Source organism: Semicossyphus pulcher, unplaced genomic scaffold (assembly GCF_022749685.1).
Source record: "Semicossyphus pulcher isolate SPU_LCO1_2020_fin unplaced genomic scaffold, fSemPul1.0.p SCAF_13, whole genome shotgun sequence".
Taxonomy (NCBI): Eukaryota; Metazoa; Chordata; class Actinopteri; order Labriformes; family Labridae; genus Semicossyphus; species Semicossyphus pulcher.
Window position 1 is genome coordinate 16,590,765 of NW_027211637.1, and position 26,820 is coordinate 16,617,584.

The 26,820-nt window shown below is 40.7% G+C and overlaps 2 protein-coding genes and 1 long non-coding RNA gene across 3 annotated transcripts; all 3 read left to right on the forward strand.

Moving 5' to 3' along the window:
• Nucleotides 1–781: 781 nt before the first annotated feature.
• On the forward strand, nt 782–6,692 carry pa2g4b (proliferation-associated 2G4, b). Its single transcript, XM_069659915.1, has 13 exons — nt 782–974; nt 2,663–2,791; nt 2,875–2,980; nt 3,082–3,151; nt 4,023–4,115; nt 4,203–4,266; nt 4,358–4,436; nt 4,521–4,599; nt 4,690–4,823; nt 4,936–5,030; nt 5,249–5,376; nt 5,565–5,618; nt 5,703–6,692. Exons 1-13 carry the CDS (start codon nt 887–889, stop codon nt 5,760–5,762), a joined length of 1,179 nt encoding a protein of 392 aa, XP_069516016.1. The 5' UTR covers nt 782–886; the 3' UTR covers nt 5,763–6,692.
• Nucleotides 6,693–7,527: 835 nt separating this feature from the next.
• Nucleotides 7,528–8,436, forward strand: LOC138590195 (uncharacterized). Its single transcript, XR_011307937.1, has 4 exons — nt 7,528–7,590; nt 7,688–7,714; nt 7,958–7,980; nt 8,101–8,436. It is a non-coding gene; the product is annotated as an uncharacterized lncRNA (long non-coding RNA).
• A 3,227-nt stretch (nt 8,437–11,663) lies between these two features.
• On the forward strand, nt 11,664–26,674 carry esyt1a (extended synaptotagmin-like protein 1a). The gene is made up of 31 exons (XM_069659698.1): nt 11,664–12,297; nt 13,250–13,291; nt 14,940–15,074; nt 15,327–15,400; nt 15,642–15,714; nt 15,802–15,891; nt 16,000–16,055; nt 18,058–18,178; nt 18,373–18,549; nt 19,015–19,097; nt 19,258–19,306; nt 19,511–19,600; nt 19,857–19,952; nt 20,032–20,103; nt 20,179–20,265; nt 20,508–20,657; nt 21,201–21,383; nt 21,474–21,650; nt 21,756–21,838; nt 21,926–21,974; nt 22,072–22,161; nt 23,370–23,465; nt 23,694–23,765; nt 23,865–23,951; nt 24,100–24,246; nt 24,452–24,582; nt 24,751–24,846; nt 24,960–25,091; nt 25,186–25,291; nt 25,423–25,472; nt 25,583–26,674. Exons 1-31 carry the CDS (start codon nt 11,971–11,973, stop codon nt 25,608–25,610), a joined length of 3,249 nt encoding a protein of 1,082 aa, XP_069515799.1. The 5' UTR covers nt 11,664–11,970; the 3' UTR covers nt 25,611–26,674.
• The last annotated feature ends 146 nt before the right edge of the window (nt 26,675–26,820 follow it).

The following is a 26,820-nucleotide window of genomic DNA, read 5'->3' on the forward strand; positions in this document are numbered from 1 at the left end:
TTAATTCTGTCCGTGTGTTTTATTGCATAATACCAAAAACAGTTCTTTTTTGCACATCTCCAGCTTGTATTCAGTCTACTATGAACAGTAGAAAATGAGATGGAGGCATGTGAACGCAGCAGTGTCGCACTCGCGCGCGATTTGGTCAGAGGCAGATCAGAGATTATCAGAGAAGTGAGAAGTACACTTCCGCCTTTTTCCGTTTTCGTTTAAATTTGGTTTTATGGGCTCATGGCCACCAAGAACTAGTGTAAATTAATTAGAACCATTGAGAAAATTATTTTGAAATGTCCTCAGATGAGAGATGCACTGGTTGAATTCATCGCAACAGAAGTACTGTTAACTCTAAGAATTGTATTATTCATACTATGACGAATAGGTTAGTTAGTACATTTTATATCTACTTTTTACATATTTAACAAATTTCAGACTTATAATGGTAGTTCTTAATAGCGTTTCTTGTAAGTTAGAAAGGAAACACATAATATATTCAGAATACTTCAACTTGCTGTTGTATTTCATCTACCAGCTATTCTGGATTCTGTAAGACTTGCGTTTTTTAAAAATGTAAATATATATATCCCATAAATCAGCAGCTGTATATTTGCAGTCAATCCTGTTGTTCGTTCCTGGTCTATTTATAAATGCCTCGAAATAATATCAAATATCGCCTCTATCTTTTTCTGGCGTTACAATCAATGTGCCTCGCTAGGCCGTGAACTATCTTGACTGCAGTGTGTGTCTTTGGCAGCAGGCGGGATCTAGTGATCGTAGGCTGCCAGCCGAAGTCGGGCGGGCCGGTGCAGAGAGCAGCGTGGTCCATACTGTGACTGACTGACACCCGCCGGGGAAAAAGTTACTCTGAGTTCGCGGACACACTGCCAACATGTCTGGAGACGACGAGACACAGGAGCAGACCATCGCCGATGACTTGGTGGTCACCAAGTATAAGATGGGTGCCGAGATTGCAAATCGTAAGTCAAATGCAACGTGAACGTGCCGGTGAGGCTAAACAGACCACAAGTATCTGTATCCGTCTAATGTTAGCTAGCAGTGTCAGCTAGTCATACCAAGGCAGCAGCTGTGCCATGTGCTGCAGCTGTGCCAACGGGAGATTATACTTAATGCGGGCCTTGGTTTAATATTAATGAAATATAAAGCTGGCGATATATTTAGGCAGAGCTTTATTTTATGCATGGCCTTATTTGTTTAACGTCACGTTGCTGTCATATTAGCATGGTAAGCTAGCTGTGAGGTAGCTATGTGGCTGAGCTACATTACTAGCAAGCGTTAGCTAGCTGTAACTGCTAACGTAACAGATAACAATGACAAGTACAAAATTGAATGACACTATGGGGTTGTTCCAACAAGTGATTAGCCCATATATTTAAATGCATACATACAACTAATTTAAAGACGGAAAAATAGTATTGTCTTTTAAGAGAGCTTAACGGAAGACATTGTTGTCTTTAATTATGTCATTTAAAGTCACTATCAGATAAAGCAGAAGCTAGTTCACACCCTCAGTACTCAGTAGTTATATGAAATACTTCAAATATGATATATTATTTAACTTTGGGTATTTAAATCAAACCACAAACAAATAAAGCTAAACATCACAACCTAGTAATACTTTTGTTTGAGGCCAGTATGTTATATAATATATTATTTTGAAGCCAACACGCACACATCATCACCATGTCATAGCTGGGAGATGTGTTAATATGAATAAATACATTTAATCTTACAAACCTTAAAATCTATATCTGCACCTGTTCTTTGAGTGTGCTGATGTATAAGAATTTCCGCTTTCTAGACTTGAATGTATATATATATTTATAACTTTCAATAGTCAATGGAAGGCTTGCTCAGCACAGACACACTGCAGTGCCCACTGTTACTCTCATCGTTCCCACACACTCGCACCTGTCAGCTGCCACTTTCAACCTCAGTCTTTATAATTAACCGTAATTTCTCTGTCAATCTTGAGATTGCACAACTATCTTTCCTGCCAAACACATAAAGTAAAATCATTTAACATGGTATAACAATCACTGTTTTAGACTTTTTCATTATAAAATGCTGTGCAGGAATTTAAACGTTTTCATTAATTCCAGTTATTTAATCTTGTGATTTTGTGTTGTAGCTTATCACGGCTGAGTCACTTATCTTATGTAAAGACATCTAATTTACTGCCAGCATTATGGTATTTCAAGCTTATGTACAGCTGTCAGACAATCTGTGCAGTGTCCAATGTTTAACCTCTAGCTAACGTAATATCAGCCCGGTCCAGATCAAATAAAATGTTCAGCCTTTAGGAGTGAGCAGGAGTCATTTCACATGTTAATATTTACCAAACTATCCCTCTCATTTATCCAAGGTGCTGGCAAAGTAAAAATTATACTATGATTGATGAAATGATTGGACAATTATTTGAGTCTAAGGACTGAAAATGAACATACGTGTTTCGATCTGGGGTCCAGACAAAACGAAACTTAAGAAAAGTGCAATTTTCCAAATTTTTTTTACATTTAAAGAAAAATGATCCATTGAAAGACCCGGAAAATATTCAACTGCTTAATTGCTAATGGAAATAATGGTTTTTGTTGCTGCCAAAACTTTACATTTTAACCACATCATGCTGTCTCTTTCTTTCCTGCAGAGGCTCTGAAGACGGTGGTAGGAGCAGCTTTGGCTGGAGTCTCTGTACTCAGCTTGTGTGAAAAGGGAGATGCCTTCATCATGGCAGAAACCGGAAAAGTCTTCAAGAAGGAAAAAGACATGAAGAAAGGTAAGTCCTGCCTGCTGCATTCATCATCTGAACATCATTGTCTCTGTCTCAGTACTCTATTAATTACTCTCTTTCTTTTGCAGGTATTGCTTTTCCTACTTGTGTGTCAGTTAACAACTGTGTATGCCATCACTCCCCCCTGAAGAGCGACCCTGATGTCATACTGAAGGATGGGGATCTTGTCAAGATGTACGCTACCAAATTTGTGCTTGCCAATCCTGTACTAGATGAATCATAGTTTATATTTAATTTTATACTTACTTCTTGTTTCTTGTTCTATTTATTCACAGTGATCTGGGTGTGCACGTGGATGGCTTCATCTCAAATGTGGCTCACAGCTTCGTTGTTGGAGTGACCAAGGTAGGGCACCAATTTTAGAATGACTTACACCTGCACTACAGCACTCGTCACATGAGTCATGATTTCTAGGGCTGCCCCCTAAAAGTCTTTCACACCCCGATTCCACCTGCATTTTCACTCGGTAGTGCATCTCTGCACTTTTGTTTTTAGCTGCGTCATTGTATACAGAACAATGCAGGAGCGTCAGCATGGCTGGCTGCAAACTAGTCTGAAATGACCCTTTTATCTGCAGGGGACTCCTCCTCACAGACATGCTCTACTTCTGCATACATAGAATGTCAAGGGGGCTTGCTAGGTGAGCTGTCGCTAGCTAGGTGTTCACGTTGTTTTTAGCATAAAGATTCTTCATAGCTCTAAGAATTGGACCTGGATGCAAATTATCCGCTTATCCCCGTAAAAACGAACAAACTCTGTAGTAAAAACACTGTATAGCACTTACACATTAAACGTCATTATTCCTCCATGGTGTTTGGTGTAGCTTCTGGGCCAGCGAGTCAAGATTTAACTAATTTTAGCTCAGCTTATTTCTCTGATGTATGATGACTAATCTTTGTCATTTGTTTCAAATGATATATGTCGGTTAAACACGGTGTCATGACTTAAACAGTAATAGGGTAGTGGAAGGTAGGCATCTTACGGGTAATCATAAGACTTATGTAGGCTAATATAGGACTGCAGTTTGGCGATGAACTGAACAGAATGAAATAATAGTCAAAGCTTCATATTGAACAGCCAAATCAGACTTGCACATTTTGAGTTGGATAAAGCCCTACGGTTTTGTAATGTCCTTTATTGGTAGCCACATCATTGGCAACTATAATATTTGTTCTTTCACCTCTTAACTAAAACCTTTCTTCTTGTGTCACTTTAGGAAAACCCTCTGACAGGACGGAAGGCTGACGTTATCAAAGCAGCTCACCTCTGCGCTGAGGCTGCTCTGCGCCTTGTTAAGCCAGGAAACCAGGTAAAACTCTCCCACCGTGACCACCTATCTGATCAACAGCATCCCTGTTCACACCTCCTCTAATAAACGTTGTGTCTCTTCTGTCAGAACACACAGGTCACAGAAGCCTGGAACAAGATTGCAAAGTCATTCAAGTGCTCCCCTATCGAGGGTGAGTGTTACTGAACACCTTCAAGCTTGAATAGTGTATGTTACATGTAATTAGACATGCTTGAATCACTTTGTTCCTTTATTCTGTACAGGCATGCTGTCCCATCAGCTTAAACAACACGTGATTGATGGGGAGAAAACTATCATCCAAAACCCAACGGACCAGCAAAAGTGAGTTCACTCTTCCCTCAAGCTTTTCACTGACCTGATGAGTGTTTAACCTTTTAGATGACCTTTTTCACTTTCTCTCTGTAGAAAGGACCACGAGAAGGCTGAGTTTGAGGTGCACGAGGTGTACGCAGTGGATGTGCTCATCAGCTCTGGAGAGGGAAAGGTGAGACGAATATTTCTTTAGATATAATTGCTTTATTTTTTTTAAATCGCACAAGGGCAAAGAGCTTTTATGTTTTGCTTTGCAATCCAGGCAAAAGATGGAGGTCAGAGGACCACCGTTTACAAAAGAGACCCCAACAAGGTGTACGGCTTGAAGATGAAGGCATCTCGGACATTCTTCAGTGAGATGGAGAGACGCTTTGATACAATGCCTTTCACTCTGAGGTAGCATCTTTTAACCTCACATCAATATTTCCCTTTTTTTCTTTCTTCAATAAAATAATATTCCAGGTTTCACCTCCTTCATTTCTCTCTTCTTCTGTGTCTGTCTCCTCAGAGCATTCGAGGAAGAAGGCAAGGCAAGGTTGGGCGTGGTGGAGTGTGCCAAACATGAGCTGCTGCAGCCGTTCAATGTGCTGCATGAGAAAGAGGGTGAGTGGAAGAATCTGGATGTAGTAGCATGAACATTTGTGAAGGTTTTTTATGCAAACAAACGGAAGTAGGGTGTCTGTAGAGGATCTGTAGAAAAAGTCATAGGACAGGTTGTATTGGTAACAATACATCTACAGTACTGATAGCTTAATTTATGAAGTGTTAAATGATTGTGTGACTGTTTAAGGTGTTAAACTTTCAACCTCATCTTTTCTCAGGCGAAGTTGTTGCCCAGTTTAAGTTCACCGTGTTGCTCATGGCCAACGGACCTCTGCGAATCACAAACAGCCTCTTTGAGCCAGAACTCTACAAGTCCGAGCATGAAGTGGAGGACCCAGAGCTGAAGGTACAATGTGATAGATGGGATATTGCTTCCCCTTTGCAAGAATAAACTACCAGATTAATGGGGCTGCTGTAGCGTGCTGTTAGCTGACTTAGCATTCCCAAAGCCATTATGTTCTGATGTATTGTGTGCTGTACTTTGAGAGGTTATGAAAGTCATTTATGTCTACCCTTTTTTTTGTCCATTCAAAGGCTTTGCTTCAAAGCTCAGCCAGCCGTAAGACGCAGAAGAAGAAGAAAAAGAAGGTGAGCAACAGAGCAGTGCTTTAATGAAATACACAAGAATACAGCCTCTAAATTTTGGTGCTAATTTCATTTTTTTATTTTAAGGCCTCAAAGACTGTGGAGAGCGCAACAGGACAGGCAATGGAGACTGAAGCAGCAGAGTAGATCTCTCTCTGCAAGATATTCTGGCAGACATCTGATGGCCCAAAGAACAGACGAATTCTTCTGTCCCAGCTGTCCGAGGCACTTGCGGGCATAGCCGCTGTGAATACCTCTGAATCTATCTGATGTCAGTCTGGGATGTTGCTGCTCCTAAATTCTGTCACTCCACCTAAAACACATACACGTACATCCCTAGTAAATCTCACTGTCCTTCAGACAGCCTCCTTCTCTTAACAGGGGACACCACTCTGCTACAAAAGAGAGGGTGTTTTCTGCAAGGGCATTTACTCACTGGAACATCCAACCATTTGACTGACCTTGAGCCTTCGTCCCTCTATCCACAATAACTGTAGTGAAAGAAATTGAAAATAAAATGAGTTTGACAGAGCGGCCAAGGATGATGAATGCACAATACTCAGTCAGTGTAATTGTGTGGCATTTAGATAACTTCCGTGAGGTCATAAACATAGCCTTGCCTTTTTAAAATGAGTGTTAACTTGTTGTGGGCAGAAATGTATAACACCTGTATTGATCCTTGATGTCATATGACATTGACACAAGTTATGAGCATGACAGTTAGTAATCATTTCAAATGAATTCAGCATAATTACTGCATTTATACAGCTCTTGCTTAGGTCTGTCTACTAGTACATTGTGTATACTTCGAGGCAACTACTGTAGGTTACTCAGCTAACACTTTCTAAAATTGACATTGTTGAGTAATTTAACCAGTAGAATATGAATTTCTTTTTTCTCAGTTATGGTCTAACTCCTGCCAAGGGTTCAGCATTCAGTCTTCTGGTGCCACCACTGAGTCTGACAGTCTGTGTTTACATAAGAAGTCCATACCTGTTAGATATATGGATGCTTTTGTAAAACATATCCCAGTTTCAGAGACTATTTTTGGAAACATTAAAAAGCCACCTGACATCATTTTTTGTGGTTGTGTTTTTCAGCTGATTGTCCTGATGAGTGAATGTGTTTTCCATGTTTTTGAAGAGTCAGCCTTCTCAGGCTCTTTTGTTCTGATTACACTGCATTAATCAAAAGTCAAATAAGGAACTTGAAGAAAAATATCAGCACCCAAAGGTTGAACTTTCCAGCCATCTTTAAAGATGTGCAAACTTCTTAAAAGCTTTAGGGCTATAACCTGGTCTTACAAAAAACAGGTCATTCTCTTCCCTCATCAATCGTAACATGCAAAAAAATCGTTCTGATTCATTTTTTTTTTATTTGGTTAATAGTTAATTTTCTTTCCATCTAAATTGCATTTTCCAACAGTGTCTAAATGCAATTCAAAATTCTTCAGTAGGCTACTCCCAGGAATATAATTCTGGGGGTTAAATGTTTAAGCATCTATCTACATATTTGATGCTTTGTTAGTCAAAATGAAAGAGGTAAAAGCATGAGAACAAAAATACTGTAAAGTACCTCGAGTGAAAAAAACTCAAATTCACACAAAGATACACTTCAAAATACAGAGGAAACGACTTAAGCATTGTACACACTACAGAGAACATGTGTCAAGCTTTGACTTTCTATGCTAACAAGCAATACAGTAGTATATCACCAATCACGAATATAATTTTTGGGGTAAAATTCGAAACTTCACTGTCAGTTTATAAGATGATTATCAGGTGTGCTGCGTACATGAACTACTGCGTACTGTATATACAGTTACTGTCACAACTGGCCTTAAATGCACAAAAAGCTGCTAGAAGCTGCAAATGACATATCTTTTACGGTCCACTGAAAGTGACGTAAACAACCGGTATAAATAGGAGGTCGCTGCGTGATGACGTTCTTCGTGGAGACGATTCCTTAGCGATCGGTATGTGCAACCTCACTGTTTGTATCAGAATCCAGGTTAATCTTTATCGTTTGTAAAGCAATCCAACTAATCCGTAACATTTCCCTTCTGTTTACAGCCTTCCCTTCTCGACATGAGGGCTAAGGTTTGTATTTTTTGTCTTATGATCATTTAATCATTGTTTCAAGTCATGCTAACATTTGCTAGCTGCAAGCCTGCAAGTTCTGGTTGAGCGACAAGCTAGCACAGCATGTCTATAGTATTTAGCTGTCAAGTCATTTTTGGACTTGATTATGTTTATTTCAGTTCTGTGAAGAAGCTTTCTGATTTCATTAATAACTACATGAATTAAACGTGAATAAGTTAACGCTGTGTTTCTCGTTCACAGTGGAGAAAGAAGCGCATGCGCAGGTAAGATTTTTGTGGCGCATGTTTTGCACTCATGCAGCTGTATCAGATCTATTTTATTTTATTTTTTTTAAAACAATCTTTGAGGATTTTCGGTTGACTAGTATTTTAATTATTTTCCAGGCTGAAGCGTAAAAGGAGAAAGATGAGGCAGAGGTCCAAGTAAACTGTCCTCTCCGCCATGGCTGTGACAGCACATGTTGCCAACAACCAGACCGGTGAGCTCAGCTGGAAACCCAGGACCCTCCCTTGTCAAGTCTGAGGCCAGTGGCACCAATATCGACCTGAGGCAGCGGAGCTGCAGCAGCTGATTGATACTGGAGAGCTGATTCAAGACCTGCTGGATGACAGGCTTTTACTCTGGGACATTCTGGACTCTTTGTTCTTAATTCCTAAACTTTTGTCATTTGTTTTTTGTTTATACTCTGAATAAAGGTTTTGGTTTAGAAAATTTAAGAATTTGGTGGTTCTTTTTCCTAGCTGCATACTGTAAAGTACCTTATTGATAGCCAAATCTGAATTTAGCCAACTGATTTAAACTGACCCAGCAGTCATTTTACTAGTTAAACCTGAGCAGTTGAGCAGCACTTTAAGTAACTAAGTATTCATATCACACACTTGAACTATAAACTATGCCACTGTTAAACTACTCTCGTACAAGTAAAGGACTTGCGTTTAAACATGTCTTGCATAAAATTAAGTATACTTAAAAAATTAACTACTCCAGTATAAGTGAGAGTAGGCCTCATTTGACAGCTTATCTTTGAAGTTGCTAATAAGAACGAAGCTGTCAAATGTAATTTAGTAAGGAGACTTGTATATTTGTATGAAATGGAAATATTCTTAAACACTGAAAGATGGTTACATTTTGAGCCAAAATGCTCTTGGCACTTTTCTGAAAGAAAGCTTCTACACCACATCCCGTGATATGTGTGTGAATGCTCTAACCTTTGCAAGGCGCACAAGACAAACAACTTGGAAATATATCTTGCTTTTGCCCTTCATGGCAGACTAATAACTCATCCTGTCTGTAGCAAAGGTGATATAAATCAGGCTGCTAGAAAACACTCTTTAGGGATAATGTCCCGAATGCTGTGTTGTGCTGCAACCTCTTCATTTTGCAGTTACACTGCAATGTAAAACTGGTCATGTCTTTATTTGAATATCAACTTACAGAACAAAACTTACATTTTGTTTTCTGTTAAACAATACAACAAAAATAATTATTCTGTCATATCAACTTATATTTAAACATTACACTGATGCGTCCCTGCACAGTAACATCCTCTGTATCTGTGACTTTTACCAATTGGGGCAATTTTAGACTTGAAATTCAGCTGGCACACATTAAAGATGTTGTCTCTAAGCACATAACTAACAGGAGGATGTACTCCTAGTCTTATAGACGATGTAAAAAATGAAAGGGCACCAACCAAACACGCTTCTGTCCTTATCACTGAAAACAGAATATTTCAGGAGGGTAAAAGAGGGGCGTTGGATTGTGACTTGGAAAAAATCCAATCAGATGACTAGTGTGTTGGAAGGTGGTTAGCATGACCGAGCAAAAATTGCAACAAAAATGTAGTGTTTACTTAACTCTTTGCTAAGGGTTATAATATTGGTACAATAATCCCAATAATAATGAACATGTATCTCAACAATAACCAAAGAGAATCCAAGTAAACTCACTCCAAACAGGCTCTGCTGAGTTTGCTGCTGCAGCCACTAGAAACATTCATCAAAACACAGAAAAATTCCCACACCACTGATGTCATAATTCCTTTAATACTCCCTGTGAACAGACTGCTTTAAACAATGCATTGAGTCCCACTTAATTTTATAAATGTAGTAAATAGGCATGTTAATTACACTTGGCCTCAATCAACAGCTGCTCTTGCTGCCCTAAATACAAACATAAATACACTTACACTTACATACATGTATGTGAATAACAATGGGTAAAGCCAAACTAACACCTGACAGACACAAGGCCCAGTTTGACCTCTGGCCTGTCTGACATTATTTAACGTTTTCCCTCACCACATGTGACAGTCATCCTCCTGTGACTGCTACTTCTGCTTCTCCTGCTGGAGAACAAAACCATAGTTTTTTCATTTGTCACCTTTTATCACAGATGCAATAATTAGGTTGTGTCACAAAACCTGCTTGTTCCTTATTGCTGACAGAATTGCGAAACATGTAACAATGTGAATTATTTTTTGTGAAAGTTCATAATTAATTTAATACAGAGCAGTGAATTAATACTTTACATGATTTTACTGGAGAAAAATAGAAATAAATGATCCACAAACCTGTCATTAAACAAATAACCTAGTTTGCAGAAGTTAAAAAGATCCAACAGTAAGTAAAACTTACAGTAAACGTTTCTGTACTTGACAGTTTATTTTTTATGATTAAGACTACACTCTGGTTTCAGTCACGGGAAACTGAACATTGTGATACCACTTTGAAGGTTTACTGTAATAACAAAACAAGCATGTGACAAACCACTTGATCTGGCTACTGTGATCAGCATCTAGTCATCAACTTTGGTACTAGGTCATATGAACTTCAAATTTGTATTAGCTCTCAATACAATATTGAATTACAAATAATAAGTAATAATAAGTTAAATTGTGTCCTCTGTACAAATGTAACTTAAAACAAAACTCCACAGAATTAAGAATCAGGAGAAAACTGCTGTCATGTTTCCAACAAAAAAATTCAGGGATAATACAGAGCAAAGTCGAGATATAAAAACATATATAACCATTGTACAACTCACTGTGTAATAATAATAATATACATGAGCCCTTAACTACATTATTGTAGTGTTGCACGAGAATAATGCATGTGTGTTACTTCTCTCTGAATATCTGTTATGCCATATTGAAATATCTCTTCTTGGCAACATCACCAGTATTTGTCTTACTTGGATTGCACATACATTTTTTTGTAGCTTTTAAACCATTTCCTGTGATTCATACGACCTTATTGTTGCTTGACTGACTGCATGTCTGTATTTCCAAGTAACTGTTCATCTTCTAGCATAGCTTTCACCTGAGAGCAAATAGGCTACAGCTAATTGGCTGTATCCAAGCAACCAGGGGCAGATTTAACCCTGGTCTGTTTGAGTTGCCAAGCTAACCGAAGATAATGAGAAGCGCGAAGATCAACGATAATAAAACCACCATTTTTATTATCCACGGATCAGACTACAGTGCTCTGCTTTCCTGCGTATTCAGCTGGTGCGTAAACACTGCGCAAGGGACATTTTGCGCATCCTGGTGTTGTCACGACTCTGCTGCTCGGATTCTCTCTTATTTAAAGTGAACACCACAGCAGCTCATCAATGTGACTTGATGGAGCAGCAATACACCTTTCTGTGAATGGACCTGTTGGCGCTGTCATGCTCAGTAGTAAAGCTGCTGCAGTGAAGATGAGCGCTTGCGCGTGCAGCAGGATTTAATCCTGTTATGTAAAGAAGATAACGGGTTGAGCAGCCTGAGCTTGATGACATTATTTTGGCAAGGCGGTTCCTGAAGTTTAGATTTTGACTATGTGACTCTGAAGAAAACATGTCTTCTGGTTTCTTAGGGTTTAAATAAACGTTCATTCACTTTGCATATGGTCGTAATACGCTCCGCCCGAGTCAGTGCATGACGCTACAAGTTAATTCTAGGGTTTGGGTTTCTTCATGTGAAGGAGGGCTTGAGGCAGAGCCCGCCCTCACAGGTCTTGGTCTATGCTTGCCCTGCTCAGTGGGAGAAGCTTTACACGTACATGAAACACGGAATAGCCGATTTTAGTGCCCTGCGGAACTGCGCGGAGGGAAGCTGTGAGCATGATCTAACCGACCAAAACACGCAGTTTCTCGTTGAATTCTCGATGGTTTCGCGAATAAAACGCTGGTAAGTCGTCACTGGCGCTTGCCACGCAGTAAAAGCAGCAGATAGGCAGAAGGCTTGGTCGCCAAGTCAAGCGGATCTTGTGATGCCACCCTCGGATGCAGAGCCGGGCATGAGCGGAGGCACAACGATTGCAGCCCCGGCCTTACCGAGCCATTCCCCCGGTGAACGCGCAGTGAGTGTGCTGTGGTCGTTTGGAAAATGCCTGGGTGCTCTCCTGCCGGTGTACCTGGCAGGGTATTATGGCTTCAGCATCAGCGTGGTACTGTTCGGGCTGATGATCTACATGGGATGGAAACACAGTCGACTGGAGAAAGTGATGAGGCTGAAGTCTGCCATGTACCTTCTGGAGAACGAGAGGGCATTCACCACGGAGAAGGTGTTTAGGACCAAACGGGATTTGCCTCCATGGGTAAGGATTGCCTCTCTGAATGCTATGATCACTCTCTGCAGTTAGTCACCTGTCACATCTGTAAGGCTCATCTTTAGCTGCATCTCAAATACTTTGCACCACTCTGACAGGCTCTAACATGCAAATTACCCATTAATATGTGCTTTTTATTTGTTTTAGAATCTCCATACTTTTGCACAATTGTCCATTTTGTCCACATTATTGTCCTCCTGCTCCTGACCAGCCCCATATTTAGAAATTCCTATTGTGCAGTGCCTGGGGAATTAGCCTGGACTGCTGCCACACTGAGGAATGTGATTTAGCACGAGGTCTTTGCAGTGGAAAGAATGACACTAATGTAGAGACTTTACACAAAGTAGGCAGTAAAATGCACATCTATGCAGAAAAATATCACCATTAGGACAGATTCTCTGTGAGGGTTTCCTCTTCCTGTTTCACTACAGTAGAGCTGCCATTGACCTTATCTGGCTCCAAAAACCCGATGACGCATAAACATCCTCCAGAGCAGAGCAGAGGCAGTGACCAGGACCACCATATCTGGATAGACAGGGAGAGAGAATAAACTGTGTGTGTGCAGATAGGCCTGATCTCAAGATCTCATGCCTCTGTGGTTTCGGGGGAGAGGCTGATGTGCACGTGGTTTGATGGTTTCCTGATTTTTTTTTCAAAGGGGTCTGAGTTGTTTGGCCTGTGTTTTGGTGCTACATCTGCAAGACATATATTTTACATTTTAGAGTTAGAAAGCTGAAAAAACAGGGTTTTTTTAAGTAAAAGTTCTGCCATGTAATTAAACTATCTTATTATAAAAGCAAGACGCATCTACTGTAGTTTATTCCCCGTGCTCAGAAAAACACATCTCAAGTGTTTTAACTACTCTGCTCAGAGCTGGAGGTCATTTCACAGTACTGTGTTGCATTTGAGCTCATACCTGACACATATTACTTCTCCACAGGTCAACTTTCCAGATGTGGAAAAAGTGGAGTGGCTGAACAAGGTATGTCTTTTTCCCTTGTGTGTTCTAATGATTGTTTTAAAGATCATCTGCTTCAACATGCAGCAGCTTGTATGGTGGTGGACTGCTGCAAACATTATTGATTGTAAGATTAGGTGTTCAATGACTCCAACAGAAGCTCCAACCCCGCAAATGTACTCCCAAGATAACAAACACTTGTTTGGACTTTAAGTGACCCGACTCCTGCTGCAGCCTCTGCATAAGAGCAGATTATCTACTGGTGTAATTAAGAGGCAGAGAGAGTGGCTCCGATCATATCGCAGAACTCTTTGTCTCTGCCAGTACAGTAACCTCTCATCAGCACACAGCGAGTGTGGATATGAATACTAATAGCACAAAGCGCCCTTCTGGAGGGAAAAATGTAATGAAGTCAACGACAGAAGCTCAGATTGTGGGATGGCAATTTGCTGCGCTCATCTTTCAGCAGCCCACGACTCTCTCCTGCAGGCTTCCTGACATGTGATCCGCCCGCTCACACTTACCCTCCTCACTCAGAGCCATAAACAAACATACATCAGCCCTGAAATGTCCTCACCTTTTATGATATTTGACAACGTGTAGGAAAAGAGGGCGATGATAATGTCTGTGAGTGATGCATATAAAAGGAGATGCTCTTTAATGAAATGCATCATTCTCACTGCCTGTCCATTATAGTATATCATAAATAATGTATGCGATGGCCTCCTGCAGCTGTAGCCTGTTAGCTTCACCAGAGTCATGAGCAGTTTGGAGGTCAGAGTATTGGTGAGGAGTTGCTGACAGGGCTGGCACCTTGCTCTGACACCTCACACTGAAATGCTGAAGCTAACACCAGTGTGAGGATGTGTGAGGTGATGACACTGGGGAATCTATTCTTATGTGTACTACAGAAACGAAACATTAATTTAACAGATTAATCTCATGGTAAAGTTATGTGCATTCATGTAACAAATTTCCTCACAATGTCATAGGAAGTGTCTTAAAAGAGCGTCACAGTTTGGTACTAATTCTCTGAAAAGATGATGATTTTTGAATTACTGGAAACTTAATTTGCCATTTCTGTTATATTATGTTATTCCTGTCGACATTTTACTCACTGAGCGTTGACTAAATAGTCTCTAGTTTACATGTGCTCTTAAGGGGAATACATTTATTAACTAGATGTGTAACAGTCTTTATTTTCACTCTAATTGGTCTTAAAATTTGTCATTCAATTGTTCTCGCATAAAATACAGCCTACGGGATATTTTTTCATCCATTATGATACCGTAATCGACTTTATGATGTCTGATTTTCTGCAAAATGACTTAGAACTGGAGGGTATTTGTTTTTACCAAACCTTCTCTGCGAGGCTTTTAACCACAAGGCAAACAGGTTGTGGTCATGGCTTTGTGAAGTGCGTGTGTGTGTGTTTGTTTGCATGTGATACTTTGTTATTTGCAATCATGGTCTGGTAGATAACTTTGAGCTTTGGTACGACTAAGAATTTCAACAAATAATAATTCATTGATACTCACAGAAATATACATTATAATGGATAAGCCAAATCAGACTACTTGTATTTGATAATTACTTTATACCATCCTTTGTATGCGATATTCAAATCTGCCAGGAAAAATAACCAATGGCCGCCGTATGTCCTGTGCTGTAGATCCTGCAGCAGGCGTGGCCTTTCATAGGTCAGTTTTTGGAGAAGCTGCTGGTGGAAACCATCGCTCCCGCCATCCGAACCTCCAGTATCCATCTTCAGACCCTCAGCTTCACCAAGGTCAACATAGGAGACAAGGTATCTGAACGGCCTGTCTTATAAGCAGCATTCTTCTGTATATGTTCAAGGACCAGGATAATGCAGTGTGGGTAATATGCTTGTAATTCAGATTACCAGAGCTGGTACTACAAGCCTGTTAATTGCATGCATAAGTATTAATGATTCCTTCACAGTGAATGATAATCTCCATTTGTGTCTGTGCTCATGAGATTTCGTAAAGGCTCCATCAGTCTTATTTGCTTTGTGTAATAGCAGCTGCTGTGTTCACAGGCTCTGAAGGTGGTTGGTGTAAAGGCTCACACAGAACACGATAAGAGACAAGTCATGCTGGACTTGTACCTGAGGTAATTAATCGCAACTTAATTTATTCATATTGATGCTTGTGCATAAGCAACCAGTGAGACACTGAAATATTCACGAGTTACCATTTAGTGTTCTTCACTCGAGCAGGCTTTGTTCTTGTCTGTTACAGGAGATCATTCTTTACTTAACCTTAAAAAGTAAACAGCTCTATAATAACTCACATCAACGGCTTTTCTTGATTAAACATGCATCTTTGGGCGTGTCGCTCTTCCTTTCTTGCAGCTATGCCGGTGATGTCGAGATCAATGTTGAAATCAAAAAGTACTTCTGCAAAGCCGGAGTGAAAGGAGTCCAGGTATGACAAAATATGTTTTAAGATATTTTATGCTCTATTATGAGTCATAAAAAAAGTGATCTGAAAACATCCTTTCAATCTTTGTAGCTGCATGGGAAGCTGCGTGTGATCCTTGAGCCTCTGATCGGAGACGTGCCGCTGGTCGGAGCCATCACAATGTTCTTCATCCGCAGGCCTGTGAGTGTTGCATCTATAAAACACATCTGAATGTTTCAATTTTGCACTGCTTATTTATAACATCAATACGTACACATTAATATGTCTGTCTTTTTATCTGTGACACAGAAACTGGACATCAACTGGACCGGCCTGACCAACCTGTTAGATATCCCAGGGCTGAAGTGAGTTTATACGATGCAGCTCTTTTAGATATATTTCAGCTTTGAGCTGTTGTGTCTGTGTGCTGCTGTTTTTATTGTTTTTTAATGAGTGTCTGATTGTGGTGTAAGACTGATTAGGGTTTTATTCGCAGAGAAGTTTGGAGGCTGCACTTTTGAAATTAATGGACACCGTTCAGAGATTGTATTATTGATTTAGCCTGGAAAAAAAGGAACCCCAAAACAAACAGAGACAGACAGCAGGGCTAATATTTCTGTCTGTTTAGTGACAAATCTGTGTGTTCACATCCTTAAAGGGTAAGTTTGGCAATATCACGTATATTTTTTTTCTTGTCAACAAGTAAAAAAGACTAAAACCAACATTGAATTGATCCTACTTTCAAGCACCCAAAGCCTGATACAGCTTACACCTGTGTCCCACAGTGCTCCTATGTAATCCAATTACAATTGGAAACACATAAATGAGTCGTTGCAATGGGTAGCATGTTCCTTTAACACAATAAAAGCATGCGCTGTAGTTTATTTTAATTCCACAAACTGTACTGCTGCTTAAAATAGTCAATAAAAACCAAATGTGTTTTAGTCTGCTTCAGAGAATAGTCCCCGACAAATGCGCTAGTCACTCCTGTGTGAGTGGCTTTCGCGAAGAACTACAGTGACAAGCTGTCTTAGAAAATAATAATAATAAGTTCATATTTATTACCCCTGAAGTAAAATCTCGAAGATTTCCATGTAAATAAATGTCTGTTGAGTCACTATTTATTGTCAAATGATGTAACACAATGGTGATTGAGCCTATGGCCAACTGATAAAAGCCTTTGCATTTGCAGTATATAGTAGTAGTGTAGTTATAGACTGGGTGTGTGGTGCGACTTTCACAGAAAAAATCACAAGCGGCGCCCAGTTAGTGACGCGTTTCCATCACCCAGCAGAGGGTAGGCGGAGCTAAGCGGCTGCTTTTCCAGTCTCTGCAAGTGTTGCGAGTTAACAGTAATCTACTATGGCTGAACAAACAAAGAAAAGATGGATGACTACAGATACAACTTCAAAAATAAGTGAAAATCCAAAGAAAAAGAAACAAATTTGACGCTCTGATGAAGGCAAACAGTCTAAAAAGGAGAGCGACCGTCAGACAGGAAAATCGTGTTACAACTTGAGCCAACCGTGGACGTCACGCGTGTGATACTGTTTGGATATCTGGGAAGTGTGCTCCCGCAATTACCGTTTATCGCCATAGGTCCCGCCAAAGAGAACGAAACTGAAATCTTCGAGATTATAACTTTAAGTTAAAATCTTTGGTGCATCGGAATGGCCCTGGGTCTAAAGTCGTTACAGACAGAATAACAATGTGTTGGTTTTGTCATTTTTATGGTGTTTTTTGATAATAAGAAAAATATTTTTCTTTGCCAGCCTCATCCTTTAACCTCTTAAACTTTATACCATACTGCTGTTCTTGTATTCAGTATGTATATTATCACTCCATGCAATTATATGGAGGTAGCTTTAAATGCCTTTTATGTAAAATCAGACTGTGGACAAGGAGAATCAACTATGGTGCAATTAAATAGAATATGAAGATAAAACGATGCTCTGACATAACGTCATGTCATGACACAGCATTCATATTCATGGTAACTGTGCGGTAGCTGATTCTACTCTGTGTTTTTCATGATCTTATATATGATATAAAAATCAGATTAAAGCATTGTCAGAGGGGTCATTTTGTGGCTGACACATCAGTCTCCTCTGGTGATACTTTAAATGGAAATTTCTCATTATCTCTTATTGTATTCATCCTTAGAGAAACATTGGACAACATGATTTCACAGAAAACTGTCCTCATTTTAGGCCAATGGGTGCTTCCTGTTGGTTGTGGTGCTGAGAACCTGAATATCATGTTATTTATGCATGCTCATATGTTCAGCAGTAGTATATAGCCTCTGTCTGTCTGTGTGTTTGTCACCGCCCTGTGTGTTCCCAACATCATCCTGGCATTCATTTGCAGTGCCATGTCGGACACTATGATAATGGATGCAATAGCCTCCCACCTGGTGCTACCCAACCGTCTCACTGTTCCCCTGGTGGCCGACCTGCACGTTGCGCAGCTCCGCTCCCCTCTCCCAAGGGTAACTGTCTCAATAATGAATGGCCTGGAGAAACGTGGACCCACACAGACTGAAGCAGACCTGTCTCAGCATATAAGTTGCAAGCAAACACATAGCCTGAAAGTCATACAGCAAATTCACATTGTGCATGAAAAGCGTGAATTGATTAACATTTTGACTTCCTTTGTGCATGCATTTGCGTATGCACACGCTAGGGAGTCGTGCGTATCCACCTGCTGGAGGCTGAGGATCTGACTGCCAAGGATACAGTCATCAAAGGCCTTATCGATGGGAAGTCGGACCCGTATGCAGTCCTGCGTGTCGGAACCCAGATCTTCACATCTCATCACGTGGACAGCAACCTGAACCCACAGTGGAGGGAGATGTACGAGGTGAGAGGCAGAGGGAGGGGAGAAAATAAGATACACGGCTTTGACTTGATATCCAAGTGCTGCACTACCCACCAGTTTGTGTGCTAAGAGTTATAGCTGGGTGTTGATGTCCTTGCGTTATACGGGTTGTTAGGGGAAGTCATTGGTTGTAAAATTTGTCATTGGCACAGAGATAAGAAGTTTTATAAGATTGTATCGACTTCTCTAGAAGCAGGAAGCCTCTGCGTCGAGATAAGCAGCTCTTGCAAAAGCTGCTTACATGTTGCACATTTGTCTTTTTTTCATGGCTTATGAAATTTGAAACAAGCAATGAATAGATATTAAATGTCTCCTTAGCACAGTAGTGAAAGCCATTGTGATTCTGTTTGCATGTCCTTGTGTTACTGTGTCATGTGTGGCTGTATCTATATTTGTGTCTTTGTTGTGTGTCTTGTGTTTGTCCATTTATGTGTGTGTGTGTGTCAGGTGATTGTCCATGAAGTACCTGGTCAGGAGTTGGAGGTGGAAGTGTTTGACAAAGACCCAGACCAGGATGACTTCCTGGGCAGGTAGCTTATTCATTCTCATTCATTTACTCTGTCTCTATGTGCTTCTCATGTCATCTCCATCTCTGCTCTTCTCACAATTCTGTCAAAATTTCAACGCCTTCATCTCTTTGATTCACGGCTTCATTGATTCTCTCTCTGCCTCTCTTTATCTCTCTTTCAGGGTCAAGGTGGATCTTGATATTGTAAAGAAGGCCAGAGTCGTGGATGACGTAAGTAGATGCAGGTCGTTTCATAAACAAGCACAAGAATGCAGTTATTATATTGTCTCACAGCAGTAATCCTGTTAGCATGTGACATTGTTGACCCCATGCGCCTCCTCGTGATCAGCTTTGATCTTCTATCTTGCCAGTTTCAAAGGCTCAGCCAGATGAAAAAAAATGCCTGTTTAATGAGCCCTCTCTTTTTGTAAACAGTGGTTCAATCTGAAGGACGTCCCATCGGGCAGCGTTCACCTCCGGCTGGAGTGGCTCTCTCTGCTGTCCTCTGCTGACAGACTGAGTGAGGTGAGTTCACAGCACAGCCTTATGGTACTCATTGGTCCTGCAGCACGCCTATGGGTAGTGATGAGGACAAAATTGGTACACTGAGAAGTATGAGAGAATTTTCTTCTTTTTATAATGCCGTGTTTTTATTTGTTGTTGAATTTAACACTATAGGGTGAAAAAAACTGCGATGTACTTTGTTTAAAACATTTTTGTCTGTCAGGATCTTACATACGTTTCCCAACACGCTGTTTGCGTCTGTTCGATCTTCTCACAGGTGATCCAGAAGAACCAGAACTTGACCAGTAAGACGGCCGATCCTCCATCTGCCGCCATCCTCGCCATCTATCTGGATCAAGCTCACGCTCTGCCTGTAAGATTTTCAACATTTAAGACTCTCTTTAGTTGAAGTTTCATCTGTTAGCCACATTTACGTGTTTGATTTGTTGTAGATGAGAAAAGGCAATAAGGACCCAAGCCCGATGGTGCAGATTTCCATTCAGGATGCGACTAAAGAGAGCAAGGTGAGAATAAAACTTTCTTTTTGTTTTATAAAGCAAACTGTGACCAAAATTAATGTTTCCCCCTTTTTTCTGCAGACCTGCTACGGCACCAACAGCCCCGTGTGGGAGGACGCCTTCACCTTCTTTATTCAGGATCCTCGCAAACAAGACATCGACATTCAAGTAAGTCATGATCAGTTATTATTGAACTTGCAATTAAACCAGCTGTAAGGATTTACATACAACTACTCCCAAGGCGTAGAGGCAATGAGTTCACACCTAATTGATCTTCCCTCTGGTTTAACTGTTTCTTTCCTCTCATCTCTGCCCTTTTTGTAATCTCTCCTCTTTTGACCACCTATATATAATATTTGCGTGTCTTTTACTCCAGCTCTGCATCCTCTGATTCTGTGCTTTTCAATCAGGTTAAAGATGACGACCGTGCTCTGTCGCTGGGCAGCCTGAGCATCCCTCTTACCCGTATTCTGGCGACCCCTGAACTCACCATGGACCAGTGGTTCCAGCTGGAGAATTCTGGCTCTGCAAGCCGGATCTACGCCAAAATTGTGCTAAGGGTTGGTGCTTTTTAAACACATACAATTCTCTGGTGCAAGCTCACATGTGTCGGGTAATGTGTTCACAACAAATTCAAGCCCTGTTTTGGTCTACCTGGAAGACTTTGAAATCCTACCTGCAAAGGACAACCGTAGCCTCGGGGAGCTATTATCAGACATGTGCTTCAGTATCACACCCATGACTACCCCTTCAGTGTCGCAGTATGTGTTTCTGTCTGCTATCCATGAAAATCCGATCTGGCTGGACAAAAAAACAGAGATTAAAGAATATACTCTAACAGGTACACCCACAGATCTGCATCCCTAGATTTTAAACTTAACTACATAAATCCCTTAACTCCTCCCCTTTACATGCCTGAAGTTAACCCTTGCAAGTGCATCCACGTGTCTTCTTTTTATCCTTGTGAGCACACGTGTTCCTCGAAATAAAGAGACAGAAAATCAGTCACACAGAAACCTGCATTTTTCCTCTTTATTATTAAGTTATGAAAGAATAATCAATATTTTACCGCTTACCATAACCTGGATATTCTTTCCTGCCAGGTTTTGTGGCTAAGTGATGATGCCACACCTACAACTCCGTCTCCTCGGCCCTTACCCCCCGGGTCTGGGATGGGTCAGGGGGGAATCGCATCGGAGCTGAACCCTATGGGGCCCGGCGGGTCGGCTAAACCTCCACCAGCACGACCACAGCACACCACGCCCGACCCGGAGTTTGCAACTGAGGTAAAAACAGCTGGAGTCAAACAGCGGTCGACACCGCCCAGCCTCTCATACATACTTTGATAGCATACCCTGTTGTTGTTCTGTCCACAGGGAGTTCTGCGTATACATCTGGTGGAGGCCCAAAACTTGATCGCGAAGGACAACTTCATGGGGGGCATGGTGAAGGGGAAGAGCGACCCCTATGTAAAGATCCGTGTGGCTGGTATCACTTACCGGAGCCACACCATCAAAGAGAACCTCAACCCCATCTGGAATGAACTCTACGAGGTACTTCATTTGTTTAATGCTCCAGTAGTTTGTTCTGCTACTCATGTGATAAGACTTTGAGGCTTTATATTGGATTTAAATTTGTTTTGTTTTTCAATGATTTAGGTGATTCTGACACAGCTTCCTGGTCAGGAGATTCAGTTTGAGCTGTTTGACAAGGATATCGATCAGGATGACTTCCTCGGAAGGTGAGCCCTGATATTACAAATACTTTTTCACAGCATATTTAGAGTGATGTAAAGGAAATGTTCTAGTACTAATTGAGTTCTTTGCAGGTTCAAGCTTAACCTACGAGATATCATCAGCGGACAATTCATTGATACGGTTTGTGATGTTTAGTAGAAATTATTGAACTAAATAATATTTACATGTCTACCATTTACATAGTGACCCAGACGTTTCTGTGCCTCTCTTGTTACAGTGGTACACTCTGAATGATGTGAAGTCGGGACGAGTTCACCTGGTGCTGGAGTGGCTGCCCAGAGTCTCTGAGCTACCCAGACTGGAGCAGGTAACAAATTTAAGCTCTTTGTTTATTTCTTTTTTTATTTATTTGGGAATACCATGGTAACATTCATATAAATTACAAGCCCTGACTGGCCCTGCCTTTCTATCCATCCAACCATTATGTATATTACTGGAGTCAATCCCAGCTGTCAATCGATTGGGCTGACACATAGAGACAGACCACCATTCACGCTCATGCTCACACGTACAGACAATTTTAGAGTCACCAACTGACCTAACGAGCATGCCTTTGGAATGTGGGAAGAAGCCGGAGTACCCTGAGGGAACCTGCACATGCAACATGCAAACTCCACGTAGAAAGGCCCCCTTCTTTTGAATTGCCATTTGAACCAGGACCCTTCTGGCTGAGAGGCCACCCTGCTAACCACTAAACCAACGTGCAGCCCCCTACTACTTCTAAACAACTGTAAAAAGGACAAAAACAAATTGGATCATAATTAATAGCAAAAAGCAAATATCTACGAAGACAGTGAATATATAAAATAGAGACACAGGTACAAAAGTTTAGTGCACAAGGTAAATAGATCCTTGTACTTTGTTTGGTAATAGATTCTTTAATTTACCTAAGTAAAATTTTAGCTTTTTAGAATGTTAAAGTTCTTCTTTCCATCATAAAAATATCATGAATAATGTCACTCCAAGCATCAGCTGAACATATGTCTTCATTAAACCACTTTCTGGTTGTAGCCTTTCAGCCAGCAGAACTTTAATTCCTACCAGGACTACTTTTATGCAACACTATATAAACCTCCCACCTGAAATAACTGTTGGATGGACCAGACCAGATGATAATGATTTGCTTCAGATGAGCCACGCAGTGCAGATGTACTTTCATGCAAATTACTGGCTGCTGTAATTGTTCCTCCGGCCCGTACTTGGAGTAAAATAATCCCTTTCTAGTGTAACAAGGAGGACACAAAAAGGCATGGTTCTGAGCAGAAATGCTTTTCAAGGTCAGGACACTGTAAGAGCTTGATACCCTTTTTCTCTCGCGCTGTTGTTTGGTTGCTACAAACAGTAACAGGAAAGAGAACATCTTTACATTGAGAGACTGCAATGAAATAGTTTTGAAAAAAAGTGCAGATTCTTCATGTAGATTAGTTTAGTTGTGTTCATATCTTGAAGTTTGACAAAGTTTCTCACTCTTTGTCTCTTCTTCCTCTGTGTGACATCATTTCCTCCTTTCTTCAGATCCTGCAGTATCAGAGTCAGCAGTCGTACCTGAACAAGGTTGTGCCATCAGCGGCTGTGCTGTTTGTGTATGTGGAGCGTGCCCATGGCCTGCCGGTGAGGTCATACCTATGAGTCCTTTGGGTGCTAACTGTTGTTTATTGCGCTGACGAACAATAGCTGCTTTTAGTGGCGGATCATTGCATAAAACACTGTAGTGACCTAATGCAGCTGCGTTCACTTATTAAAATTACATCAGTGGTGATGTTATGTGTTTTATTTTAATTAAGTAGGTGATGTTGATTACAGTTATTGCAGTACAATATCCTTTTTGTGTCCTTTCAGCTGAAGAAGAGCGGAAAGGAGCCTAAAGTCGGAGCTGACGTCATCCTCAAAGGTGTTTCACAGAGAACAAAGGTAGGTTCACAGCCTCTTAGATCAGCTTGTGAATGCAGCTAAAGAAAACTGCTGTTTGACAAGTGATTAAATTCTCCCAATTTGATGTTTTTTACCAAGGTTTGTGAGCGCTCCACATCCCCTCGATGGGACGAAGCCTTCCACTTCTTGGTTCGAGACCCCAGAGATGAAACACTCACTCTGAAGGTGGGATTTGTTGATGTCATCAGTTGTTTGTCTAAATTGTGAAGCCATAAAGCAAAGTATATGAATTCTGATAATTTATTAGATTTTTTATGCCCCTTTTTTAAGCTGGTATTTATTTTATTTATTTTGTGTATGTCTTTGTTTGTAGCTCTCTCACAGCTGGGGTCAGGCCCTTGGGTCTTTGACTCTTCCTCTCAGAGAGGTGCTGGTTGAGCCGGGCCTGGTGCTGGACCGCTGGCTCAATTTGGATGGAGCGCTGCCAGAAAGCCAGATACTACTGAGGGTCACGCTCAAGGTGCTGACAATACATCCTGCTGATTTACACTGACAAAATATTTCAGTATGTTCACATGGGAGTAATAACGGTATCTCCCTTTATAGAAACAAATTGCAGCATGCTGTAACAAAATCTGTGAATGGTTTTACGTTTGTTTGGGTAATACACTTACATGTTTATCATGCAGCAGTGATGTCATGCTGGACTGTGTCTATGTCTGCAGATCTTGGACACTCAGCTGGCCGTGTGTCGCAGGGCTCCAGGGGACGCAGGTAGTGACGCTGGCGGAGAGGAATTCATGCCCCGATGGGTGCCTTCCCATCTAGACATCAGACAGAGAAGTGGATTCAACTTGTGAGTCACGCCTATGAGCATCAGAGTGTTTGAGTCAACTCATCCACTGAAAAGACAACATTTTCCATGGCTTCCATAGCAGACTGTTTAGCAATTTCTTTAATGTGGATTTGTGTCTGTTTTGCCCTCTCTATTTAACTAATCCCATTACCTACACTGTGTATTTAGAGCTGGAGATAATGCAGGCTCAGGAGGCCAGGTGAAGCTCACTGTCGGCTACTCAACAGAGGAGAGCAGGCTTTTTATCACCGTTCATGCCTGCAGGTCTCTATAGGACATATGTTACTTCTATTTTATTACATTTCTGTCCCTGAACACTCTGTCCTAACACACACACACACACACATGTTGTTAATGTGATAATTATTCACACACAGAGCCCTGGCAGCCTGCTCCAAGGACGGTGCAGACCCTTATGTCTCCTTCATCCTGCTGCCTGACAAGAAGGCCACCACCAAGAGGAGAACCGGCACCAAGAAGAGAGACCTCAACCCAGAATTCAACGAGAGGTAAGACAAACACTGGAGGCCTCAGCGGTAGGGAAGGAAATACGAGGATGTTAACCGACTTCTCCCATCTTTCCCTCTTTTTTTCTCTCTGTAGGTTTGACTTTGATTTCTCTCTGGAGGAGTCCTTACAGAGAAGACTGGACCTCTCTGTGAAGAACAGCGTCTCCTTCATGAGCAGAGAGAGGGAGCTTATAGGCAAGGTATATATCATCAATCAGGTCTGAAATGCATCACATCATAAATTCCCTGTTGTTGCCGTGGTGATTATAACCAGACACCAGGGATAAAGAAATCTGACACATCATTTTTTGCTTGTCCTTGTTGTCCTCAGTTGCAGCTGGACCTGGACCAAATTGACCTCAAGACTGGTGTCACACAATGGTAATAATTTACAAAATAATGTGCCATAAAAGATATGTTTTCACAAATCTTGTTTGAATATGACTTCAGGATTATTTAATCAGCAAACTGTCTCCTTTCTGTTTTTCCAGGTACGATTTGGTGGCAGAGGCCAACTAGAAGAACCAATGGTTTGTCTTAAGAACTATATTACAATAAGTGTTGCTTCTGTGATCTGTGATTTGTGTTTGTATTCAGCTTAAATAGAAATTACCACCGTCACTGAAGAAAACCATAATGACATATCAGCTCCACAAAAACAGTCCATCAGTATTTATGAGAAGAAACTCTACATGTAGCTAACCATCCGTAACGTGTTACTGTGCTGAGTCCGGCTGTCTCGGACAGATTCTTCAGTAGAATATTTTGGCTGAGTAGATATTTGATAATAATGCAACTATGTTGCAGAACCTACCAAGTTTATAAATGTTAAAAGCATGTTGAAGTCCTCTTTGAATTCTATTTACAAAAGGGCTTATGCTGTGTTCAATATCTTAATGTATGACGATGTTCTGTGGATTTACAGCGTTCAACAGCTGAAAAAGATTACTATTAATTTTATTTTTTACAATCTTCAAATTATTCCAGATGTTACTTTTTTAAAATATATGTTTATATTATTGCCTTAAGTATTACAAAACTGTGCACAGTATGTCAGTGTTTTTGAATTATGTTCCAAATGAAGTTTTATATGTTTTAACCAGAGCTCTCTTAAAGTTGCTTTTATAAATGAAAGTATTACAAACCTAGACCCTCACATTTACCACTGAAAACAGAGGTATGATACTGTAAGCAGAGTCTAAATCACTGTGCTTTTATGAAGAGATAACTTTGTATATACTGAAAACACATCGCTGGTGTTCTTATGCACATTTTTGCCTGTGTTTGTACGTGTTTGTAGTGCTAAATGCTAAACAGGCTGAAGCTGTCAGCCTATTTATTTTTCAAGCAAAAACAGTTAGGACCTTATGAGAAGCACGCAAATATTGTACATCAACAGTAGGACAGGTTCGCTGTCACCTCAACACATATAGTTTTACACTGATTAGTGGTAATAGAAAGAAAATAGAATTTAAGTGTCATAACTAAAGAAGAAAAACTGCTTAGCTTTGACATTATTTGAACATATCATCTTGTATCTGCTGAAGTTGTTGATTAAAGTTTGCACTCTCATGAATCAACCCAGTTCTGTCTCTTCATTCTTGTATAAAACTTTGATTTTTTTTTAAACTAAATTCTAAAATACTACATTTTGGTGTTTATTGAAATGTCATACTCATATCTTGCCACCGGGTGGCGACAATGTGCTGACAAATCTTCACTTTTCTGT